We start from the raw sequence: 18,670 nt of genomic DNA on the forward strand, positions 1-18,670 counted from the left end.
GATATCACTCACGCCACGAACCTGACTCCTGGGGTGCGAGATCCGGCATTCTGGAGGCTAACGAAGGACCGGCAATTCTCTATTAGTAGTGCCTACAGTTTGTTCTTCATGGCTAGCGAGCGTTTCGCCTGCAACAAGACAATTTGGAGGTCTAAAGCCCCCCCCCCCCCCACGGTGCAAGTTCTTCATGTGGCTTGCAGTGCATGGCAAATGTCTGACAGCGGATAATCTGCTTCGATGAGGATGGCCGACCTGTGCTTCCTGCTCCTTGTGTCTGTCTGAACCCGAGAGTTGCACGCATCTATTCGTCCATTGCCGTTTCTCACAGCACGTCTGGAGGTTTTCAAGGCTCGTCTGGGGACGTCCTTTCTTTCGCCCTGACGATAGCTTCTGCTCCATCGAGGATTGGTGGCTACAGGCCAGAGCAGGAGTGCCAATGAGGATGTGTCGTAACTTTGACACTATCACTATCCTGATTCATTGGCGGTTGTGGAAGGAAAGAAACTCCAGGATTTTCGACCAGACAGCTAACAGTGCAGACAGGGTGCTATTCCCTCCGTTTCAAAATAGATGACTCAACTCTGTATAAAGTTAGTACAAAGTTGAGTCATCTATTTTGGAACAGAGGGAGTAAATCTCATTTGCGAAGACATTGCCGTCTGGCGGTCAGCGGGATGCGTCATGGATCTGGGTGTTTAGTCATGGGTCGGTCGGACGACTGGGCCTCTATGCCCTTTGTTTGTCTTTGCAGATCATGTATGGTCTGTTCTTTTGTTTCTTTGGTCCTTCAGCTCTAGTGTGCCTAGACTGCTGACCAGTTTGTACTCTCTATTCCTATCTAATAAAGTTTGGCCACTGGCCCTTCGTGAATTGTAACAAGTGCATTTCTTGGGCTAGCCTTCCCGGTACCACACCCGAGCCGTCTACCACCGACTCACCTTCTCCTGAGACGTTGCAGCAAGGCGTGCCATCTCCGTCTACGGCTCGGTCCCAGCCAAGGCCTTGCCCGCGTCCCCGGGCTTCGCTCCACTCGCCCCGGCTCCGTCGTCTTTGGCCTTGGTGCTGCACCTCGTCTCCTCCTTCCTTCTCCCACGAATCGACCGACTCGAATTCGAAAATCAATAAACTCACGCACAGCTATTATGTAAACCTTTTAGCATCATTTTCTTTATCGAAAAAACTAACGCCCACACGTCGCCCACACGCCTCCATCCCCACTCATTTTGACACGTATAAACAGATGACATCAGCAAAAATCTTTTTGGTTTTCGGCTTAAAAATGTTTTATCTCCTAATTAAAAAAAGCAAATTAAAAATCCGTTTTCACCATTAAATCCATCTCGACGAGATCTTCAAAACTAGACCCCATGTTGATATGTTTCAACGAAAAAAAATTTGGCCAAAAGTTGCCATGATGTTTCACTGTAGTTGCCATAGTGCTTAAACTAAAGTTGCCATGTGGCAATTTTAGTTTGTAGATCATGGCAATTTTAGTTTTTCGATGATGGCATCCAGTACTTTGATCATGAAAATATATTTTTTGTATGAACCATGGCAATTTTAAGTGCATGTATCATGACAATTTTAATTTATGGTGCATGGCAAGTCTAGTTTCTTAATTCCCCGTTTTATAATATGTCAAAATTTACTTTTAAATGTAGAAGAAAATAGCTGAAACATATCATGGCAACTTCAGTGTAAACATCATAGCAATTCATGTGCAATAGACACGTCAACTTTTAACCCAAAAATAATAATTCGTTGAAATATATTGGTATGGGATCTAGTTTCGAAGATCTCGTCGCGAGGGATTTAATGGTGAAAACGGATCTTCAATCGGATTTTTCATTTAAGAGATAAAACATTTTAAAAATAGAAAATCCAAAAAGATTTCCACATGCATGCATGCGGTGACATGGCGTAGTCTGTGTGCTATAGGCCGTGTGTGCGGGTTTGGCTCCCACCACACGTGTGGACGTTAGTGTTGTCCTTCTTTATTGCGTTTGACATTAACAGTGCGGTAATCATGTATGTCAGAAAATAAATACAGCTATCTTATCTCTTTTCTTTTGTACCAAAAGTACGTATATGCGTTCTTACAATGGAAAATGAATTGAGAGATACAGATCGGACTAGTCAACGTAGTGTTAGCTTAGCTAGCTTCCTTTTTGGCCGCGGCGGCGACCTTGTCCGTGATGCCCTGTGCGGCGTCCTTGGCGCCGTCCCACGCCTCCTCCGTCGCCTTCTTCGCCTGCTCGCCGAAGTCCTTGGCCTTGTCGTCCACCTCGCTCGCGCCCTTGCCGGCTTCCTCCGCGGCCTTCTCGGTGTTGCCCGAGACGGCCTCCGCCGCCTCCGCCACGCCCTTCTTCAGCTCGTCGGCCACCCCCTTCACGCCCTCGATGGCCTTGTCGGTGGCATCCGCAGCGTCGTTGTACGCCTGTCCCATGCACGCATATATCTCGGTCAGCGTATCCCATAGAACGATTGATTAACCAGCAGCGTACGTAAAATAATCGGCATGAAGTCATGATCGAACGGTACTGCTCGGGACACACGTACCGGAGTCGCCCTTGGAGCGTTCTGCAGGCAGAGGCGGCCACCGCTCACGGTGCGCGGGCGAGCGGCGAGGAAGCAAGGCCGGGGAAGGGCCTTGCCTGCCGGGGTACCGGTGAGCGCGGCCGTGGCCGAGGCTCCGAGCAGCACAGAAGAAGAAGCCATTGGCCGATAGAAAAACTGCTGATGGATGGGTGGGTAGGGTAGGCTAGGTCGTGTGAGCTTCACTTGCAGTCCGATGGGAGGACGAGAGGTGCATCGTCGTTTTTATAGGCTGGACGCGGAGGGGCGAAGGGTGAGGTGGCTGGCGACACGTCGGGCGGCGATCGCTCCGGCGCATGGCGACAATCGACGGTCGACAAGGTTGAGTGGTGCAGCCGTGCGCGGAGAACTGTCGACAAGGTTATGTGGTAATGTACGGTCGAATTTCTCATACCAATAAAAGAAAAGAAATGGGTATCTGCTGCACCCATGCTTGCTACTACTAGCTGCTTACCCCACACGCCTCTCACGGGAACACACGTATACCTACATGACCTGTTTGGAGCGGATCGAAGAAACAAATCCTACTGTCCACGTTTGAAGGTTACGTACAACCAAGGTTTTGTCAGGAGCTCTTTGAAGATGCTTCAACTTATGATAACAGGAGATATTTGATACCGGCCGTCGATTAATCAAGGGTAAGTTCAGCCATATTTATATCCCATCTGTAGAAAATATTAAACTGGAAAGTGATTGAATGAACAATAATGACGTCGCCGATACATGGTCCACAACATGTTTAATAGCATAGCGGGCTGCTGGCTATATGATGTTGGCACGTCATCTATAATTAAATTTATATGCGGCAAGTATAATAGTTAGATATAAATATGTACTCCATCCGTCTGAAAATATTTATCAGAAAAAATGATGTATTTGGGCGTATTTTAATTCTAGATAGTACATTCATTTTTATCTATTTTTCCAACAAGTATTTCTAGGCAAAGGGAGTATTACTTTGTTGATACATAACTCACCTCACTCTTTCACAAAGCCTCTAGGGCACATGCTACAACTGGTTATTAGTCTGTAGCCTGCTTCTATTCTCTTTTCTCTCCCCTCTTCTTCAACTCAGCAAAAATATAATATTGAAAGTCTTACATCACTTATTATACTTGCTCCCAAGGAGCGCCTTCAAAAAATGTCAGCTTCTATGATGAAGAGAGAAGGGGGCATCTCCCAATGCATCGTCTTTTAGCATGTTATATCATAGAAAATATAAAAATTTAAGAGACAACTAGCCCGACCAACTTAGGGGTTGTATCTAAATTTAATGATTTGGGTCTCATGCATACATGTGATTGGGCTAGTAAATTTATTTGCCTATGGCTATGTGCAAGGGTTGTATGTTAGCTACTAGGCCATCCCTCTAAGCTACAACATCCCTCTCTTTTCATTAACTACTAAGGCACATCAGCAAAATACCTACTCTCTCCGTTCTTAAATATTTGTCTTTTTAGAAATTTCAAATGGCTACCACATACGGATGTATATAGACATATTTTAGAGTGTGATTCACTCATTTTGCTCTGTATGTAGTCACTTGTTGAAATCTCTAGAAAGACAAATATTTAGGAACGGAGGGAGTATAAAACAGTGCTAAGAAATCTGCATTGGGAGAGTTATGTTCTAAACGGACGTCCGCTATTAGGATTCGACATTGCCAACCGTCACGGCCCTTCACTAATGATGGTTCCATGTTTCAAATGAATATTTGTTTAATTATAGCATGCTAATGCATCAACAGTCAAAAACTAATTTATTCCTAATAGATTGAACCCTCACTTCATCTGATAAGATGAACACTATGGAAGAGGTTGCTCCTGAGCTCTCCGATCAAAAAGGGAATAATAAGGATGAACCCTCGCCTCCTTGCCTCTGCCTTGTTAATCCAACGAGAGAGATATAAGGTGCATATTTTTTTACCACGCGCGCCCCTTAGCTTTCTACCCCATCAATATCACATGCAACGTCGGCTAAACCACCTGCCTACACTACCGGTGTTTGGTTGGCACTGCCTCGCACAACCCCACCCCACCCGAGTTGTCGCATATTTCATGTCGTTGATGTCCCAACCATCCCTCTAAAGTCTATAAACCCTCTCATCATCTTCAGTGCAACCCCTTTCCACCCCCATGTGCGCGCCGCACCCCTCACATGTATTGTCAACCTTTTCCCCCACCTTCGCCAAGGATGTCGGGTTGTCCCCGCATCCGAGACTACCTTGGATCAGCCTTGCCAGGGACGCTGCAACCAGCCACATCGTCCATGTCTCGACCTTGATGCAACACATCTCCTTCTTCCCTCTTCGACGAAATCAGTTGGCACAAATTGGGAATTCATACATCTTATGCAAACAACAAAAATAAATGGAAAAGGGTGAAATTGTAATTGCACCAAAAATATGCATTTGTAATGAATAAAAAACAAAATAAAAAACAAGTGACACGAGAAAGTGACTGGACTTTCCATAAAGTGACTGAAACACCATTACATAAAAGCAGACATGGACCCGCGTCGATAGTGATAGTTCCCGAAGCAGAGGAAAATATAGATGCACTTAAGCGAATAGGAGGCGGTTGAGTCTGCTCGTCTGGCTGCAAGCCAGACTATGTGTTCCCTCTCTCTCTCTTTGAAGGCAAAAAGATGGGGGTCCCTGGATTTGTTGTTTCTGGTGTGTAGGACGTAATTTAGGGATTTAATTGGCAGTCCGTTGGTGGCAAAGACCACGCCATGGAGATTCTTGTGTTGTAGCTCCTTGCCTACTTCTAGACAATGCGAGTGAGATGGCAGCCTCGTGTCCTCGATGATTCGTCGCATCGTTGAGTTTAGGGTTTGGTCATCAGCATTGTCGCTTTGAGGAGGTGGTGATAATAGCTAGGCTTCCATTTTGGTTCTTCGTGTACACCTCCTACCCGGTCAGTTGTCGACCATTTTGGCGATTTTGTGGGGGCTTGTGTCTCCTAATTTGTATATTAGGATCTATGGAGTTTTGCGGCGGCCGTTATCATCTGATCTAGCGTGTCTTAATCCCCGAGTCATTCGTCCTTCTAGATCGATGTTGACATTGTTTCATGTCATAGTTCACTTCCCAATTGCATGTGTGGATAGGACTCGTTCTGACGATGACACATACCTCCAACCATGATAACAATCAACATGCCGTCGGTGCAAGTCGGAGAAGAAGGAGGAATCCCCAAGGATCGAGATGCAATTTATATTTCGATTAGTTTTTCCACGAGATGTTGGATCTAATGTTTTAGCATTTCCGTAATGAAAAAAATGAATGTGTGGTAATACACTATAAGATTCTAGCTTCATAAAAGATTCCACATAACATTATGCATGTGGAATTATTTTTCTCTCAAGAATATGAGTGTAACATTCCCTAATACAAAAATAACTTTGGAGATGGTGTCACATTCAGTCTTTGGATGCATTTTCACATTATGTCTGGAGTCAACCAATGTTAATATGTAATACTGGAGATGGTTGTAGTCGGTTTTACTACTCAGAACACATATGAATTGGTTTTGCTCCTCAAACCGCATGGAATACTTAAGAATTCGAGCATTGCTATTTTCAAGAACGAATAATTGTTGCTTTGCTTGCAACTGAAGACTGATTTCAGTTAAATATTATCTATTACAACTCAAATATCAAAATAGGCACATTTAAATTACATTTCTATTATTACTTTGATATCTCAGGAAGCCATTCAAGACTAAAGTAGACGAGAAGCCCTTTGGGGTTGAAGTAAACAAGTAGAACGCGAGCAACTTTACATGCTTAGTTTATGTGAAATTTGTGATACTTGGTGTATTGGTGATCTGGGTAAATCCATAGGATTTAGCAAATCCTATTCTTGTCGTCGCATAGGGTACGCCAACCTAGGACCAGACCAATTTAGGTTTTTCTCCAATTACTGGTTACTAATGTGGGGCTTTCCCTCTGCTTTCTCTTATTCTGGGGCCGAGCTGAAAAGATGATGTTACCCTAAAGAATATTTAGTTTTTCATTTCCTTGCAATGGGACTGGCTCAGGAGGAACATGTCAAATAAGCTGGCAACCAAATCGTGATAACCTTGAGAGGACTCACTTTTCTTTTCTAAATAAAATTGTACCCATGGTAAGGAGAAAATAATCAATAGCCAGGAACTCCACTTTTACCATCACTAGCTAATTGATCGTGTGTTGCAACGAGGGCATACATATTCTAGTGGTCCAACACCAATTACGTCCTACGTATACGTCACACCCACCATATTCCATGTTTTGGTAAGATTTGATTTTATTTGAGTATGAGTATAGGAAGCCAATGAAATTTTGATTTAGTGGAGGTTTTGGTAAGATTTTTATTTGATTTGTGTATGGGTAGAGTAAGTCAAGGAAAGTTTTGATTAGTTGAATTTTTGATAAAAAAATATATTTATTTGATTCAATTAATGCATGACATGCTTTTTGCTAAGATTTGACCGAGTTAATGAAGAGCATGGTTTCCAATACGACATGAAAAGAAAACAAACTAGTTTAGATAAAAGTAACATATTTCAATTCAGCTATTGGCAGCATAGCTCCGGTGCGTCAAAAATGTTTTTTTAATGTCAAAAAAATCGATAGGTTCATTGTCACACTCAATAACGACCGGCAAATGTTTAGGGGTAAAGCTAAGCATTTTGACATGTGCAAAAAAAAAAAGAACAAGTCAAACATTAGATGTTACACTTAATTTTATTTTATTCACCGACAAACCACTGCTTCATACAAAAAATGTCAAGCACGCTTGTTACACTAACAAGATCGTCTACACACACAAAAAAAAGAATTTTTAAATTTTATTTTTCTCTTTATTATAAATGTATGGTTCATCCAAGAGCATATATCCCAGAGCCAAAACAGCCAGCCTAGAGGATAAACTCACCTTTAGACATAGACAAAAAAGGCAGGAGAAGTGGCTTCCAGTCCGTTGCCTTTTTTTTGCTGGTGAAAAGAAAAAAGTAACGAACTGGAATTACATCTCTCTTTTTTTTGCAGAGTGTACACCATGTTTTATTATTATTTTCTCCTGTATAATTATGCTCTCCAAAAAAAAGAAGGTACTAGAAATGAATTCCAGTTCGATACTTCTTTTCAGTTCTCGTTCCTTCTCTTTTCTCTGAGCGTACATAGTTTTTTTGGTTTGTCTCTCTCATTTTATTTTATTTTATTTTATTTTTTCTCCACTTTTTTGTGTGGCTACCATCGGGTTTTGATTTTCTTGTTTAGCATTTGATTTGTATTTTTTGCGAGGGATTTCTATTTGTTTTTGTCTCACTTTTCTTTTCTCCATTTACTCACGGAATAAGTTGCTCAAACAGCTTTGCACTAAAAAGAATTAATGTTTGTGATCGTTTCCTAAATACAATATTTTTCAGTTTTGTGAATGCTTCTAAAATTATTTAACATTTTCAGACCATGATTTTTTTATATAAATTGTGATCGTTTTTTGGAATTTCTAAATATTTCTTTCAACCCATATATTTTGACTTACGAAAAAAAAACTCATGAAAACAAATTAGAAATCATGGAGCATACTTTTTTGTGAGTATAAACATTGAAAAAAATATCTAAACATTAGTTTTCAATGTATAAATATTTTTTTAAATGTCCGTGTAACTTCAAAAATGTTTGTGCACTTTCAAAAACAATAAGTTGTTGTTTCTATGGAAGACGAAAACCAAGAAAGCCGAAAAAAAAAACTCCACTAAAATCATATATATACTTAAATAATGTACCCTCACTCCCTTTAATTATGTCAACATGCTGCCTTCCACCTCACTTTAAACATCTACTAACACTATTATTCAAACCATGCAAACTAGCAAACTACATGGATGAATATCCAGTGATAGCACACTTAAACGCCGCCATGATACCATTTAAAAAAAACAAGTTGAAATCTAAAAAAAATCTGAAATTTTATAAGGAATGTGTCTGCAACCCCTAAAAATTTCAGCTTTAAGTTTGAAATGCACATTGAGAAATTAGAAAAATAAATCCAGATGTGAAGTATCAATTTTGTCTTTGTCTTTTTTGAAATTATTCATATTAGATTTGTTATTTTTATTTCTCAATGTGTATTTCGAATTTGGATCTCATATTTTAGGGCTTGTAGTCAAATACGACGTGAACTTTCACAAAAAAAATAGATCTTTTTGAAATATATAAAATTAATTTTTCAAAGTTGGTATCATACGAACATTTAAGGTGTGGTTATCACCTGATAGTTTGGGGCTTGTTCTCACACAAATGTAAATATGGAACTTGTCTAACTTAAAAAATAGTAGTTTTTTATTTTGATTATTTTTTCATACATAATTTATCTGAGATTAATCTTTAAATTCTCGCTGCAACGGGCGAAATCACTAATTAAGGAGTACTCGTTGCAAAGAACACTCCACTTTCCCAGGTCGCGACAAGTGGCGCACATGCAGCGCGCCACTTGTCATAACCGGGGAGTTTTCCCTTTTCTCGTAGATCCGTTTATTCAAAATGTTTTATCTTTTAAACCATGCGTCCAAATCTTGAACCGTTTTCACCATTGGATTCCTCGCGTCGAGATCTTCAAAACTAGATCCCATGTTGATAGGTTTTGACGAAAAAAATGGCGAAAAAACCGAACCGGGAGCACGGTTTTTTTTTCTTTCCGAAAGAGGCACGCCCGTGCCTCTCGCGAAATCACAACCGTGACTCTCGTGGAAGGAAAAAAACAGAAAACGCGTTTTTTTTCTGTTTTCGAGAGGCACGGCCGTGACTCTCGCGAAAGAAAAAAAATAGAAAACATGTATTTTTTCCCTTTCTGAGAGGCACGGCCGTGACTCTCGCAAAAGCACAACCGTGCCTCTCGCGGAAGCAAAACCGTGACTCTCGCGAAAGAAAAAAAAAACAGAAAACGTGTTTTGTTTTCCATTTCCGAGAGGCACGGCCGTGACTCTCGCGAAAGCACAACCGTGCCTCTTGCGGAAGCAAAACCGTGACTCTCGTGAAAGAAAAAAACAGAAAAAGTGTTTTTTTTCATTTCCGAAAGGCACGGCCGTGAATCTCGCTAAAGCACAACCATGCCTCTCGCGGAAAAAAACCGCGACTTTCGTGAAAGAAAAAAAAAATGCGTTTTTTTTGTTTCCGAAAGGCACGGCCGTGACTCTCGCTAAAGCATAACCGTGCCTCTCGCGAAAAAAACCATGACTTTCGCGAAAAAAAAGCGTTTTTTCCGCGCAAAAAAAATCGAATTTTTTTATCGAAAAGCTAAGGAAGACCGGGGGAAAACCAAAACGTCGAAAAAAACCGAAAAAACAATTTAAACAGCCGAAAACGCATGCGAAAAAATTAAAAAAATCCGGAGGGAGCGTCCAGAGCGCGACACGTGGCGAATGGCTGAGAGCGCGCCAAGTGGCGCTGATCGTTGCGAGGCTCCTTCAGGAGCACTCGTTAACTAGTTGCGGGGAGTACGGGGAAATCATCTTTTCTTTTAGGGGAAATCATCTAGTTTTTTTTTGGGACAAACTCGCGAAGCTTTTATTCAACCGTCACAATGTTTACAGGGACGAACAAAAGATCGCCGGGGTGGCCTAGCCAAACATGACGGCCGATCCCCAACGTTAATGCATGCTTCGCGAGGTTGTGGGCCTCAAAGTTCGAGGTCCTAAATTCATGACTGAAGGTACAAGAGGAGAAAAGACGAGCTCTATCCGTTATTTCCGTATGCTGCTGCCGTTCCTCCTTTGATCGCCTCCACCGCGGCCATGCAGTCCGAGGCGATAAAAACTTTATGCTCATACAGATCGTCGGCTAGGGCCAGAGCTTCCCTGGTAGCTAGAACTTCAAGCACCTCCGGGTCCTCAATGTTGTTGACGATAACTGCCGAGGCTCCCAAAAACACACCCGATGCATCGCGACAAACAGCTCCCACAGCCCCCCTTCCACCAGCACGCGGCACAGCCGCATCAACATTAATTTTGACATGATCATCAGGTGGTGGCTGCCTAGTAGGGCGGGCTCTTGGAGTTGTCGGTGGCCTGTCAACAGGTTTCTGTATCTGCTTCAAATCAGCCAAGTAACTAGTGACAAAACCATTAGTTGAGAATGGAGTTCTATAAATTCCTTCATGGATTATTTTCCTCCTCGCCGCCCATATGGCCCAAAGTGTGACAATCATGGTAGTAAACTCTTCTTGAGAAAGCGATTCGCTCGTCAGAAAGATCCATCTCTTTGCCTGATCATCTCTCTGCATACACATATGCTGCACCATATCCTCATTTGATAGAGCCCAGACGCACCGGGCGTAGTTGCAATCAATAAGAGAATGGCGCCAGTTGTCCGCTGCTCCGCATAACGCACACACATGCGACGGTAACATGTTTCGACGATGCAGAACATCACTAGTAGGAAGTGAGTGACGAGCCAGCCTCCATGTGAAAATTTTCAGTTTTGAAGGAACTTGCAGGCCCCAAATTGATGACCATCCTTTTGATTCACCGCTGGACATCTCCTCGGCCTCATCAAGCCAATCTTCCCTTCCCATCTTCATCTTGTGGATCAATTTGTAGGCCGATTTTACTGAGAATCGTCCCTTCGGATCGCCCGACCATGCCCAAAAGTCATCCACATGTCTTGTACAGAGGGGGATCTTCAGGATTGCCTCCGCGTTGGCTGAAACAAAAACTTGACGAACTACCTCCTCTCGCCAGCATGCCAAGGTTGGTTCAATGAGGTCGCTCACCATCAGCGGAGGATCAGCCACCCTAGGTGGAAAAGGTTTCATGAGGCCACTTCTTGGGAGCCAGTTATGATGCCAAATACTGGTTGTTGCTCCGTCCCCAGTGCGCTTGATAATCCCATGGTTCAAAACATTTCTTCCATCAATAATGGCTCCCCACACCTGCGATGGATGGGGGCCTAACTCCGCCTCCAATAAGTTGGTCGTTGGGTAGTAGACGAACTTAAAAATGCGAGCACTTAGGGAATCCGGCCAGTTCTTGTAAAAGCCGCCAAGCCTGCCTGTGACAGTAGGGCAATGTTGAAGATCTCAAGATCACGAAAACCCAGCCCTCCCAGGTCCTTCGGCCTCGTCATGACATCCCACGAGACCCAACATGGCTTCCTTCTTCCTTGTTTACTTCCCCATCAAAACTGCCGTATGATGAAGGTTACACTCTCACAAACTCCTCTAGGAAGCCGAAAGCAAGACATTGAAAAAACTGGGATTGCTTGTGCGACCGATTTGATGAGGACTTCCTTTCCACTAACTGAAAGCATTTTCTGCATCCATCCTCTTACTTTCTCCCACACTGTCACGAAGGTAATTGAACGTTCCGTTCTTGGAGTGACCAACACCGTTGGCAACCCTAAATATCTGTTACTCAAGGATTCATTGTGGACATTTAGACTTTGCATGACACCTTGTTTAAGAGAATCTGGACAACCTCTGCTAAAGAAAATAGAAGATTTTTCATGATTTATTCTCGGTCCTGAGGCTCCACAATAAGTACCCAGCAGGTTTGAAACCAATTCTGCTCCCTCCACACTCAACAGGCTATCGTCTGCAAACAAAAGATGGCTAACAGTTGGGGCTGTAGGGGCCACCTTGATGCCACCAAACGCAGACGACTGAGAACTGGACTTCAAAAGGCACGACAGGCCCTCTGCTGCAAGTAAGAAAAGGTAGGGGAAGATCGGATCTCCCTATCGAATACCCCTCGAGGGTTTAAAATGCTCTAGCTTTTCACCATTCAACAACACAGAAAATGATACTGATTTCACCATCCCCATGACAATGTCCACCCAACCAGACGAGAAGCCTAGCTTAAGCATTATGGCCTGTAGATAATCCCACTCCAAGCGATCATACGCCTTTATCATATCAAGTTTCAGTGCACAACTGCTATTGGTTTTTGATCGGTTCCTCTTCATGAAATGGAAACACTCATATGCACAAATAATGTTATCTGATATTAATCTGCCGGGGACAAACGTTGACTGTTCTTCAGAAATAATGTCAGGGAGTATGACCTTCGGCCTATTAGCTATGACTTTTGAGGCAATTTTATAGAGCACATTGCAAAGGCTAATAGGTCTAAATTGGGAGAGGTGTGTCGGGCTTGTTACCTTGGGGATCAGTACTAAAACAATGTCATTAATCGCCTCAGCACTCTCTTGTCCTTTTATGATCCTGAGAACCACTGTTGTCACCTCATCCCCACATATATCCCAATGGCGCTGATAAAAATGTGCGTGAAAACCATCCGGACCGGGTGCCTTTGTTGGGAACATTTGGAAAAGCGCTGCCTTGACCTCATTGCTGGTATACGGAGCACACAACACTTCATTCATGGCCGGCGTTACCCTTGCAGGAACATGCATAAGAACATCCTCCATCCCGGTCACACCCTCCGTGGTGTATAAAGCTTTATAGAAATCTGTCACCATTACTCTCAGCTCGGCCGGATCATCTGTAAGCATACCCAAGGAGTTTTGCAAAGCCTTGATCATATTTCGTTTCCGTCTCATGCTAGCTCTCATATGGAAGAACTTTGTATTTCTGTCTCCCGGTCTCATGCTAGCTCTCATATGGAAGAACTTTGTATTTCTGTCTCCCGCTGACAGACACTGCAAACGGGACCTCTGACGCCACATCAATTCCTCTCGATGATAAAGCTCCACCAGTTTCTCATTGAGCTTCAACTCAATGTGAGTCGGACTCATACGTGCAGGGTCACTCCGGAGCTGCTCTAATTGACGTTTGGCCTCTTTAATTTGCTTTCGCACGCTCCCAAAGGTATCTTTGCCCCAAACAGACAGATCCTTCGAGATTGACAGCAGCTTATCCCGAAAATCACCAACTCCATACCCCGGCGCCACCGCATTCCATCTTGAGGTGATCGTATCACGCCACTCCTCGTGTGATTCCCACATAACTTCGTACCGGACTGTTGATCGCCTGAACGTTGCTGTTATCACTTGGCCCTCCCCTAGTTAGAAAAGACCATAGGAATTGGGCTGCCGGCCCACGAATTGCGAGATGATACATATTTTTTGTCTGTCGATGAGAGATAAAACTGAAGATTTTGTCGATGAGAGTTAAAACTGAAGATCAATGGCAGTATTGCAGAGTTCCAAAGACAGAGACGACTAGTGGTTCAATTAGTAGTAGGCATTCTCCATCAGAGACAGCACACATTGCAGAGCTCAAAAGAAAATTTTCTTGTTTTTTCTACACGATTGCTCCAATATTTTCATCTCAGTAGAGGCATCGGCGCATCTTGTTTACCAAAGCATTATTCAACATGTAAACTGAAAGGAGCCTGAAAACTAAAATTCAACTCGAAACAGTGGCCACCAGACGCGTGCAGATGTCAAGCCAGACAGCCATCTTCGTCTACGGCAAGCCGGCGCCCTTCTCCCTGGCCTGCCTCTTCCGCTCCTCCTGCGCGATCCTGTCCCTCTCCTTGGTGGCGGCCTCGACGTCGTCCCACGTTGAGTGCTCCTCCGCCGTGCTCTCTGAACCGACCTTCTCCTTCACCCCTTGCGCGGCCTCCTTTGTGGCTTCCCAGGCGCCCTGCGCCGCCTGCTTCGCCTTCTCGCCGAGCACCTGCGCGGTCTCCGCCACCTTGCTCGCGCCCTCCTTGGTCATCTCCGCAACCTTCTCCCCGGCGCTCCTGGTGCCCTCCGCGGCCCTGTCCTTGGCCTCGCCGGCCTTGTCCATGGCGCCCTCCGCCACCTCCGCGGTCTTCTCCTTGGCCGCGCCCGCCGTCTCCTTGGCCTTGTCGATCGCCTGCCCCGTCGTCTCCTTAGCCCTCTCCTTCATCTCCCCCGCCTTGTCCGCGGCCTGGCTTGCCGTCTCCTTGGTCTCGTGCTTGGCCTTCTCCGTCATGCGGGAGGCCCTCTCTGCGGCTTCCTCCGCCGTCTCCTTGGCCCTCTCCTTCATCTCCCCCGCCTTGTCCGCGGCCTGGTTTGCCGTCTCCTTAGTCTCGTGGTTCGCCTTCTCCGTCATGCGGGAGGCCTTCTCGGCGGCGTCCCCGGCCTTGTCCTTGGTCTCATCGGCCATGCGCGACGCCTGGTCCTTCGCGCTCTCCTTGGCATGGCCGGTGGCATCCTTGGCCTGCTCCGCCGCGCCCCTGTACTTGTCCTTGATCTCCCTCCGGTCGTCCGGCGAGTTGTTATACGCCTGCCGACGCACGAACCAAAGCCGGCGAGCACGCATGTCAGCATGCACCTCAACAGAAAAAACGTGGCATGGCAGACGAGCAAACTGAACTTCTGTATACACGTACCTGCGACGATCTCGGGGCGGTCTGCATGCAGATGGGGCTCCAGCTCGCGGCATGCGGGCGGGGAGCGAGGAAGCAGGGCCTGGGAATGGCCTTCACGGCAGTGTTTCCGGTGAGCGCCGTGGCGCTGGCGACCCGCGCTCCTCCGAGAAGCATGGCGGCCATCAACCTGGACATGGATGTACTCTGTCAGGACGGCTCGATCCGTCAATGCGGCGAAATCTTGCAAGCTTTAAGTCTTGGATCAGCTGTCAACTATGGTGGTTGTGCGTGTGAGCTTTGCGGTAAGGGAGAGGATGAGGCCGACCGGAGTGTTATAAGCTCGAGGCGGAGGCGAGGGAGGGGCGGACGTGACACGTACGGGGACACGTTGCGGCTTGTGACGACACGTGGTGGCTCCGTGGAGTGTGCTGCTGTCCGTGACCGTAGGCCGGAGTGCCGCGAACGGTCTGAAGGTTCTGGACCGTCTGCTCTATGGCCATACAAGTGTGGTACGGACGTGGCCCTTGATCGAAGTTTATTCGCTCGTGCGCGCGCGCGGCAATGCCCACGTCTGATGCAAGTGCCCTACCGCGAAGACGGATTTTGCCAACCGGCAGGCAGCGTCACCAATCCTAAAACGAGCTCATGTTCCATTGCATAAATTCAAAAAAAAGTTTACGTGATAAACATTTGTGGTATGTTTTTTTTCGGGTTCAAGAAGTTTTATTCCAAATTAACAGGCTTACAGTCCGCTAATACAAGATTATGAATGAAGGGGGTGGCCGTTGCAACCAACAAGCGATGCTACGAGCCATTCAGGCATGATTAGCAAGACAATGTGAGACCTTGTTCTGTGATTTCAGGATCTTCACTGGTTTAAACTCCCTCTGCAGCATGTAGTTCTTGATCTTCCTGAGCAATTGACCATTGGGTGATTTATCAAATGAGGCATTGTACGAACACCGAAAGGTTAGACCATTCGGTAGCCATAGACATTTCAATCGTAGTAGCTTGAATTTCCGTCTCGAGAGTATTGTTACAGTAAAATAATAGTTGACATGATGAAAAAATGGCAGAGCCCAAGTTGTCTTTTACAACCTAACTTTTCATAAGACGTTTGTACTAATATGTTTGTGATAAAATCCATCCATGTTGGTCTAGTAAATAAAAGATGTGGCTAACCAAGTCTCAGTCAAGTGGCAAAACATGTAAGAAAGAAAAAAAGAAAATTAAAGGAAAAGATACACGGATCTTGATGTAAGATCTTACTAATATAGCATCAACTAAGACTTAATCAAGTCTCAGTCAACTGAGATGTAGCAAGACTGAAAAAACCAATGTTTCAAAGTGCTTTAAAAAAATTACCATTTTTGAGTATCGTTATTTTTTTTTCAAACCCAACAAATGTTTTTTCATCACAAAAAATGTCATGCTGATAAAACTTCAAAGTTTTAACATTGTTGGTTTAAGAAAAGAAAAGGATTTATTTAAATTATTATTATTATATGATTTTACTGTCCACCCTGCACATGCACCCAAGTGAAACTCCACGCTAATGTTGGGCGAAAATCCTAAACATATGGGGAAAGTCACGGAAATGAAAGCGGGAGTATGTGTCCTCCCCTTTTTAATCTCATCCCTTATCACACAAAAAAATCCAACCCCCTTTAATCTTAATGTGAGGCCCTATCCTCCTTAATTAGATATTATCAACTAACCCTGTAAGCTAATTTTCATACACGCCGTCGGTAGATAGCAAAACTAATGGCGACTCAATTACATCTTACACTAGCAAATATGTCCGTGCGTTGCAACGAAAAAAATCACCTTTTATACACACACTCGACGACATCAGCAAATTCGCTGAAGCCTTTCATGATGTCATACAACCAACAACATGAATGGTGTTGCGCGTGTACTTAAGGTGTCTCCAAAAATCTTTATGAGCATTATTTCAAACAATATAGAAATCAACCTTAAGCCACTTGTTTACATAAAGCTTGCGTCAACAGTTTTAGTGTACATCATTGTATATGGGTTGGTTATCGTGCACTATGTAAAATAGAGAGGATGATTATGTATGTGCTAGTACATATGCCCGTGTGTTGCAATGGGATAGATATTTTTTCGAGAAGCAACGTGAAAGATAATTGATGTGTCATAAAAAAAAGGGTCTCCATAATGGTAAGTGACAGAGCAAGGAGTTATGGTTTTCTCGCTGGACTTGTTTGGCACGCGAAATCTTGATGGTGGGGTTTGTCGGCGTGGTGGCAAGCACCCAACTCATGCTTTTTTTCTCCGGGCCCGCCTTCATCTCGGGGTTGTGCCTGCCTTCTCATTTGGTGGCTACGCGGCGATCTTCGGGACACGGTTACTTCCACCACTCTATCTTAGACGGCATAACCGGATGGATTATTAATCGCAGCGCATAATCCTGTTTCATTAGCATAATCAAGCATGAATGTCCCTTCTTTTTTAGGGTTTATTCTCTTTGATTATTTTAGTGCCCAAGTGCCCATAATTTTACTCTACTTAAAGTCAAACAATATATTCTCTTTTATTAACACGTGCCCATTTCTTTCATTTATAGTCAACCAGCATAGAACGAACACACATCGCTGACCAATGGCCAACGCGAATATTTGAGAAAATACTATAGCGCCAGATTAGCACAATTTTTTGATTTATGTGAATATTCAACAAAATATGAATTTAGCGAATATTCCTGAAAACGTGAACAATTTTTTAAATTCCGAACAATTTTTAAAAGGTCCAAAGATTTTTTTTCTCTAAAATTTCAATATTTTTGGAAAAACACGAACAAAATTAGAAACATTAATAGTTTTTGAAATTCACAAACACTATTTTGAAAACACAAGAATTTTGTAAAAACACAAATATTTTTCAATTTTTGTTTTTTAAAGGGGAACATTCAAAATAATTTTGGAAAATGTATTCTTAGACACAAATATTATATTGGATTTGTGAATATTTCACTAAAACAAGAATATTTTAAAATATGGAATATTTTATAAAAAAATCTCAAATAAGTTTGGAAAAATCAAACATTTTTTAAATTTCAACATTTTTTGAATGTTTATAAAATTTTGAAACGGGAATTTTTTAAAAGTTTCAAACATGTTTCAAAACCGAAACAAAATTTTGGAATTCTTTACTTTTTGAATATTTGAACAAAATTGAAATTCCGAATATTTATAAATTCTTAATTTCACAGGAAAAATAAAACTAAAAAGGTAAAAAAGAAAAAGGAATATAAAAGAAAAAGAGAAAGGAAGAGAAAAAGAAAAATAGAAATAGAACAACGAAAAAGGGGAAACGGGCCGGCCGACCTAGTCTTAGTCGTCATGTGGGAAGGTTCAACTATTTATCGCTCTATGCGATAAATAAGGTCTTCCCAACTGCATGGGCAATAATAAGTGGGCTAGCTTCGTTGGGCCGGAGCACGCACGACCCAATGACGGAATTCTGGACAGACCTTTTTTCTTTTGTAGCAGGTAGACGCATAAAAATTTAGTACCACCTTGGATTAAAAAAATTCGATGGTGAACGGATGAAAAAATTGAAGAAACGCACCTTAGTTTATTAGTAAAGTAGGTAGGTATAGATATAGAGAACGAACACATATTTTGTAATGGTAATGTTACATGGCGTGAGGATCATCGTCACCGTATGACTCTGAAAAGGGGGAATCTTCTTTTCCTAGTCGCCAAGAACCAATTTAGATAGGTTAAACAATCAATGTAGATACAGAAAAGATATTGATCCGC

At 43.4% G+C, this 18,670-nt stretch overlaps 3 protein-coding genes across 3 annotated transcripts; all 3 read right to left on the bottom strand.

Moving 5' to 3' along the window:
* Positions 1 to 2,033: 2,033 nt before the first annotated feature.
* LOC109773263 (uncharacterized) lies at positions 2,034 to 2,805 on the bottom strand. The gene is made up of 2 exons (XM_020331962.4): positions 2,560 to 2,805; positions 2,034 to 2,437 (listed from the first exon to the last, which is right to left on the bottom strand). Exons 1-2 carry the CDS (start codon positions 2,716 to 2,718, stop codon positions 2,153 to 2,155), a joined length of 444 nt encoding a protein of 147 aa, XP_020187551.1. The 5' UTR covers positions 2,719 to 2,805; the 3' UTR covers positions 2,034 to 2,152.
* A 7,513-nt stretch (positions 2,806 to 10,318) lies between these two features.
* LOC141041232 (uncharacterized) lies at positions 10,319 to 11,356 on the bottom strand. Its single transcript, XM_073507352.1, has one exon. The coding sequence runs from the start codon at positions 11,354 to 11,356 to the stop codon at positions 10,319 to 10,321; it is 1,038 nt and encodes a 345-aa protein (XP_073363453.1).
* A 2,462-nt stretch (positions 11,357 to 13,818) lies between these two features.
* LOC109773273 (uncharacterized) lies at positions 13,819 to 15,183 on the bottom strand. The gene is made up of 2 exons (XM_020331971.4): positions 14,904 to 15,183; positions 13,819 to 14,797 (listed from the first exon to the last, which is right to left on the bottom strand). Exons 1-2 carry the CDS (start codon positions 15,075 to 15,077, stop codon positions 14,009 to 14,011), a joined length of 963 nt encoding a protein of 320 aa, XP_020187560.1. The 5' UTR covers positions 15,078 to 15,183; the 3' UTR covers positions 13,819 to 14,008.
* Between the last annotated feature and the right edge of the window lie 3,487 nt (positions 15,184 to 18,670).

This window comes from Aegilops tauschii, chromosome 2 (genome assembly GCF_002575655.3).
Source record: "Aegilops tauschii subsp. strangulata cultivar AL8/78 chromosome 2, Aet v6.0, whole genome shotgun sequence".
In the NCBI taxonomy this organism is placed as follows: Eukaryota; Viridiplantae; Streptophyta; class Magnoliopsida; order Poales; family Poaceae; genus Aegilops; species Aegilops tauschii.

Excerpts from the sequence above, each read along its gene's own strand:
- LOC141041232 (XM_073507352.1), bottom strand. The coding sequence starts at position 11,356 with ATGGTGAGCGACCTCATTGAACCAACCTTGGCATGCTGGCGAGAGGAG.
- LOC109773273 (XM_020331971.4), bottom strand. The coding sequence starts at position 15,077 with ATGTCCAGGTTGATGGCCGCCATGCTTCTCGGAGGAGCGCGGGTCGCC. Across the intron at positions 14,798-14,903 it reads CCGCCCCGAGATCGTCGCAG|GCGTATAACAACTCGCCGGA; the intron begins GTACGTGTATAC and ends GTGCGTCGGCAG.
- LOC109773263 (XM_020331962.4), bottom strand. The coding sequence starts at position 2,718 with ATGGCTTCTTCTTCTGTGCTGCTCGGAGCCTCGGCCACGGCCGCGCTC. Across the intron at positions 2,438-2,559 it reads ACGCTCCAAGGGCGACTCCG|GCGTACAACGACGCTGCGGA; the intron begins GTACGTGTGTCC and ends TGCATGGGACAG.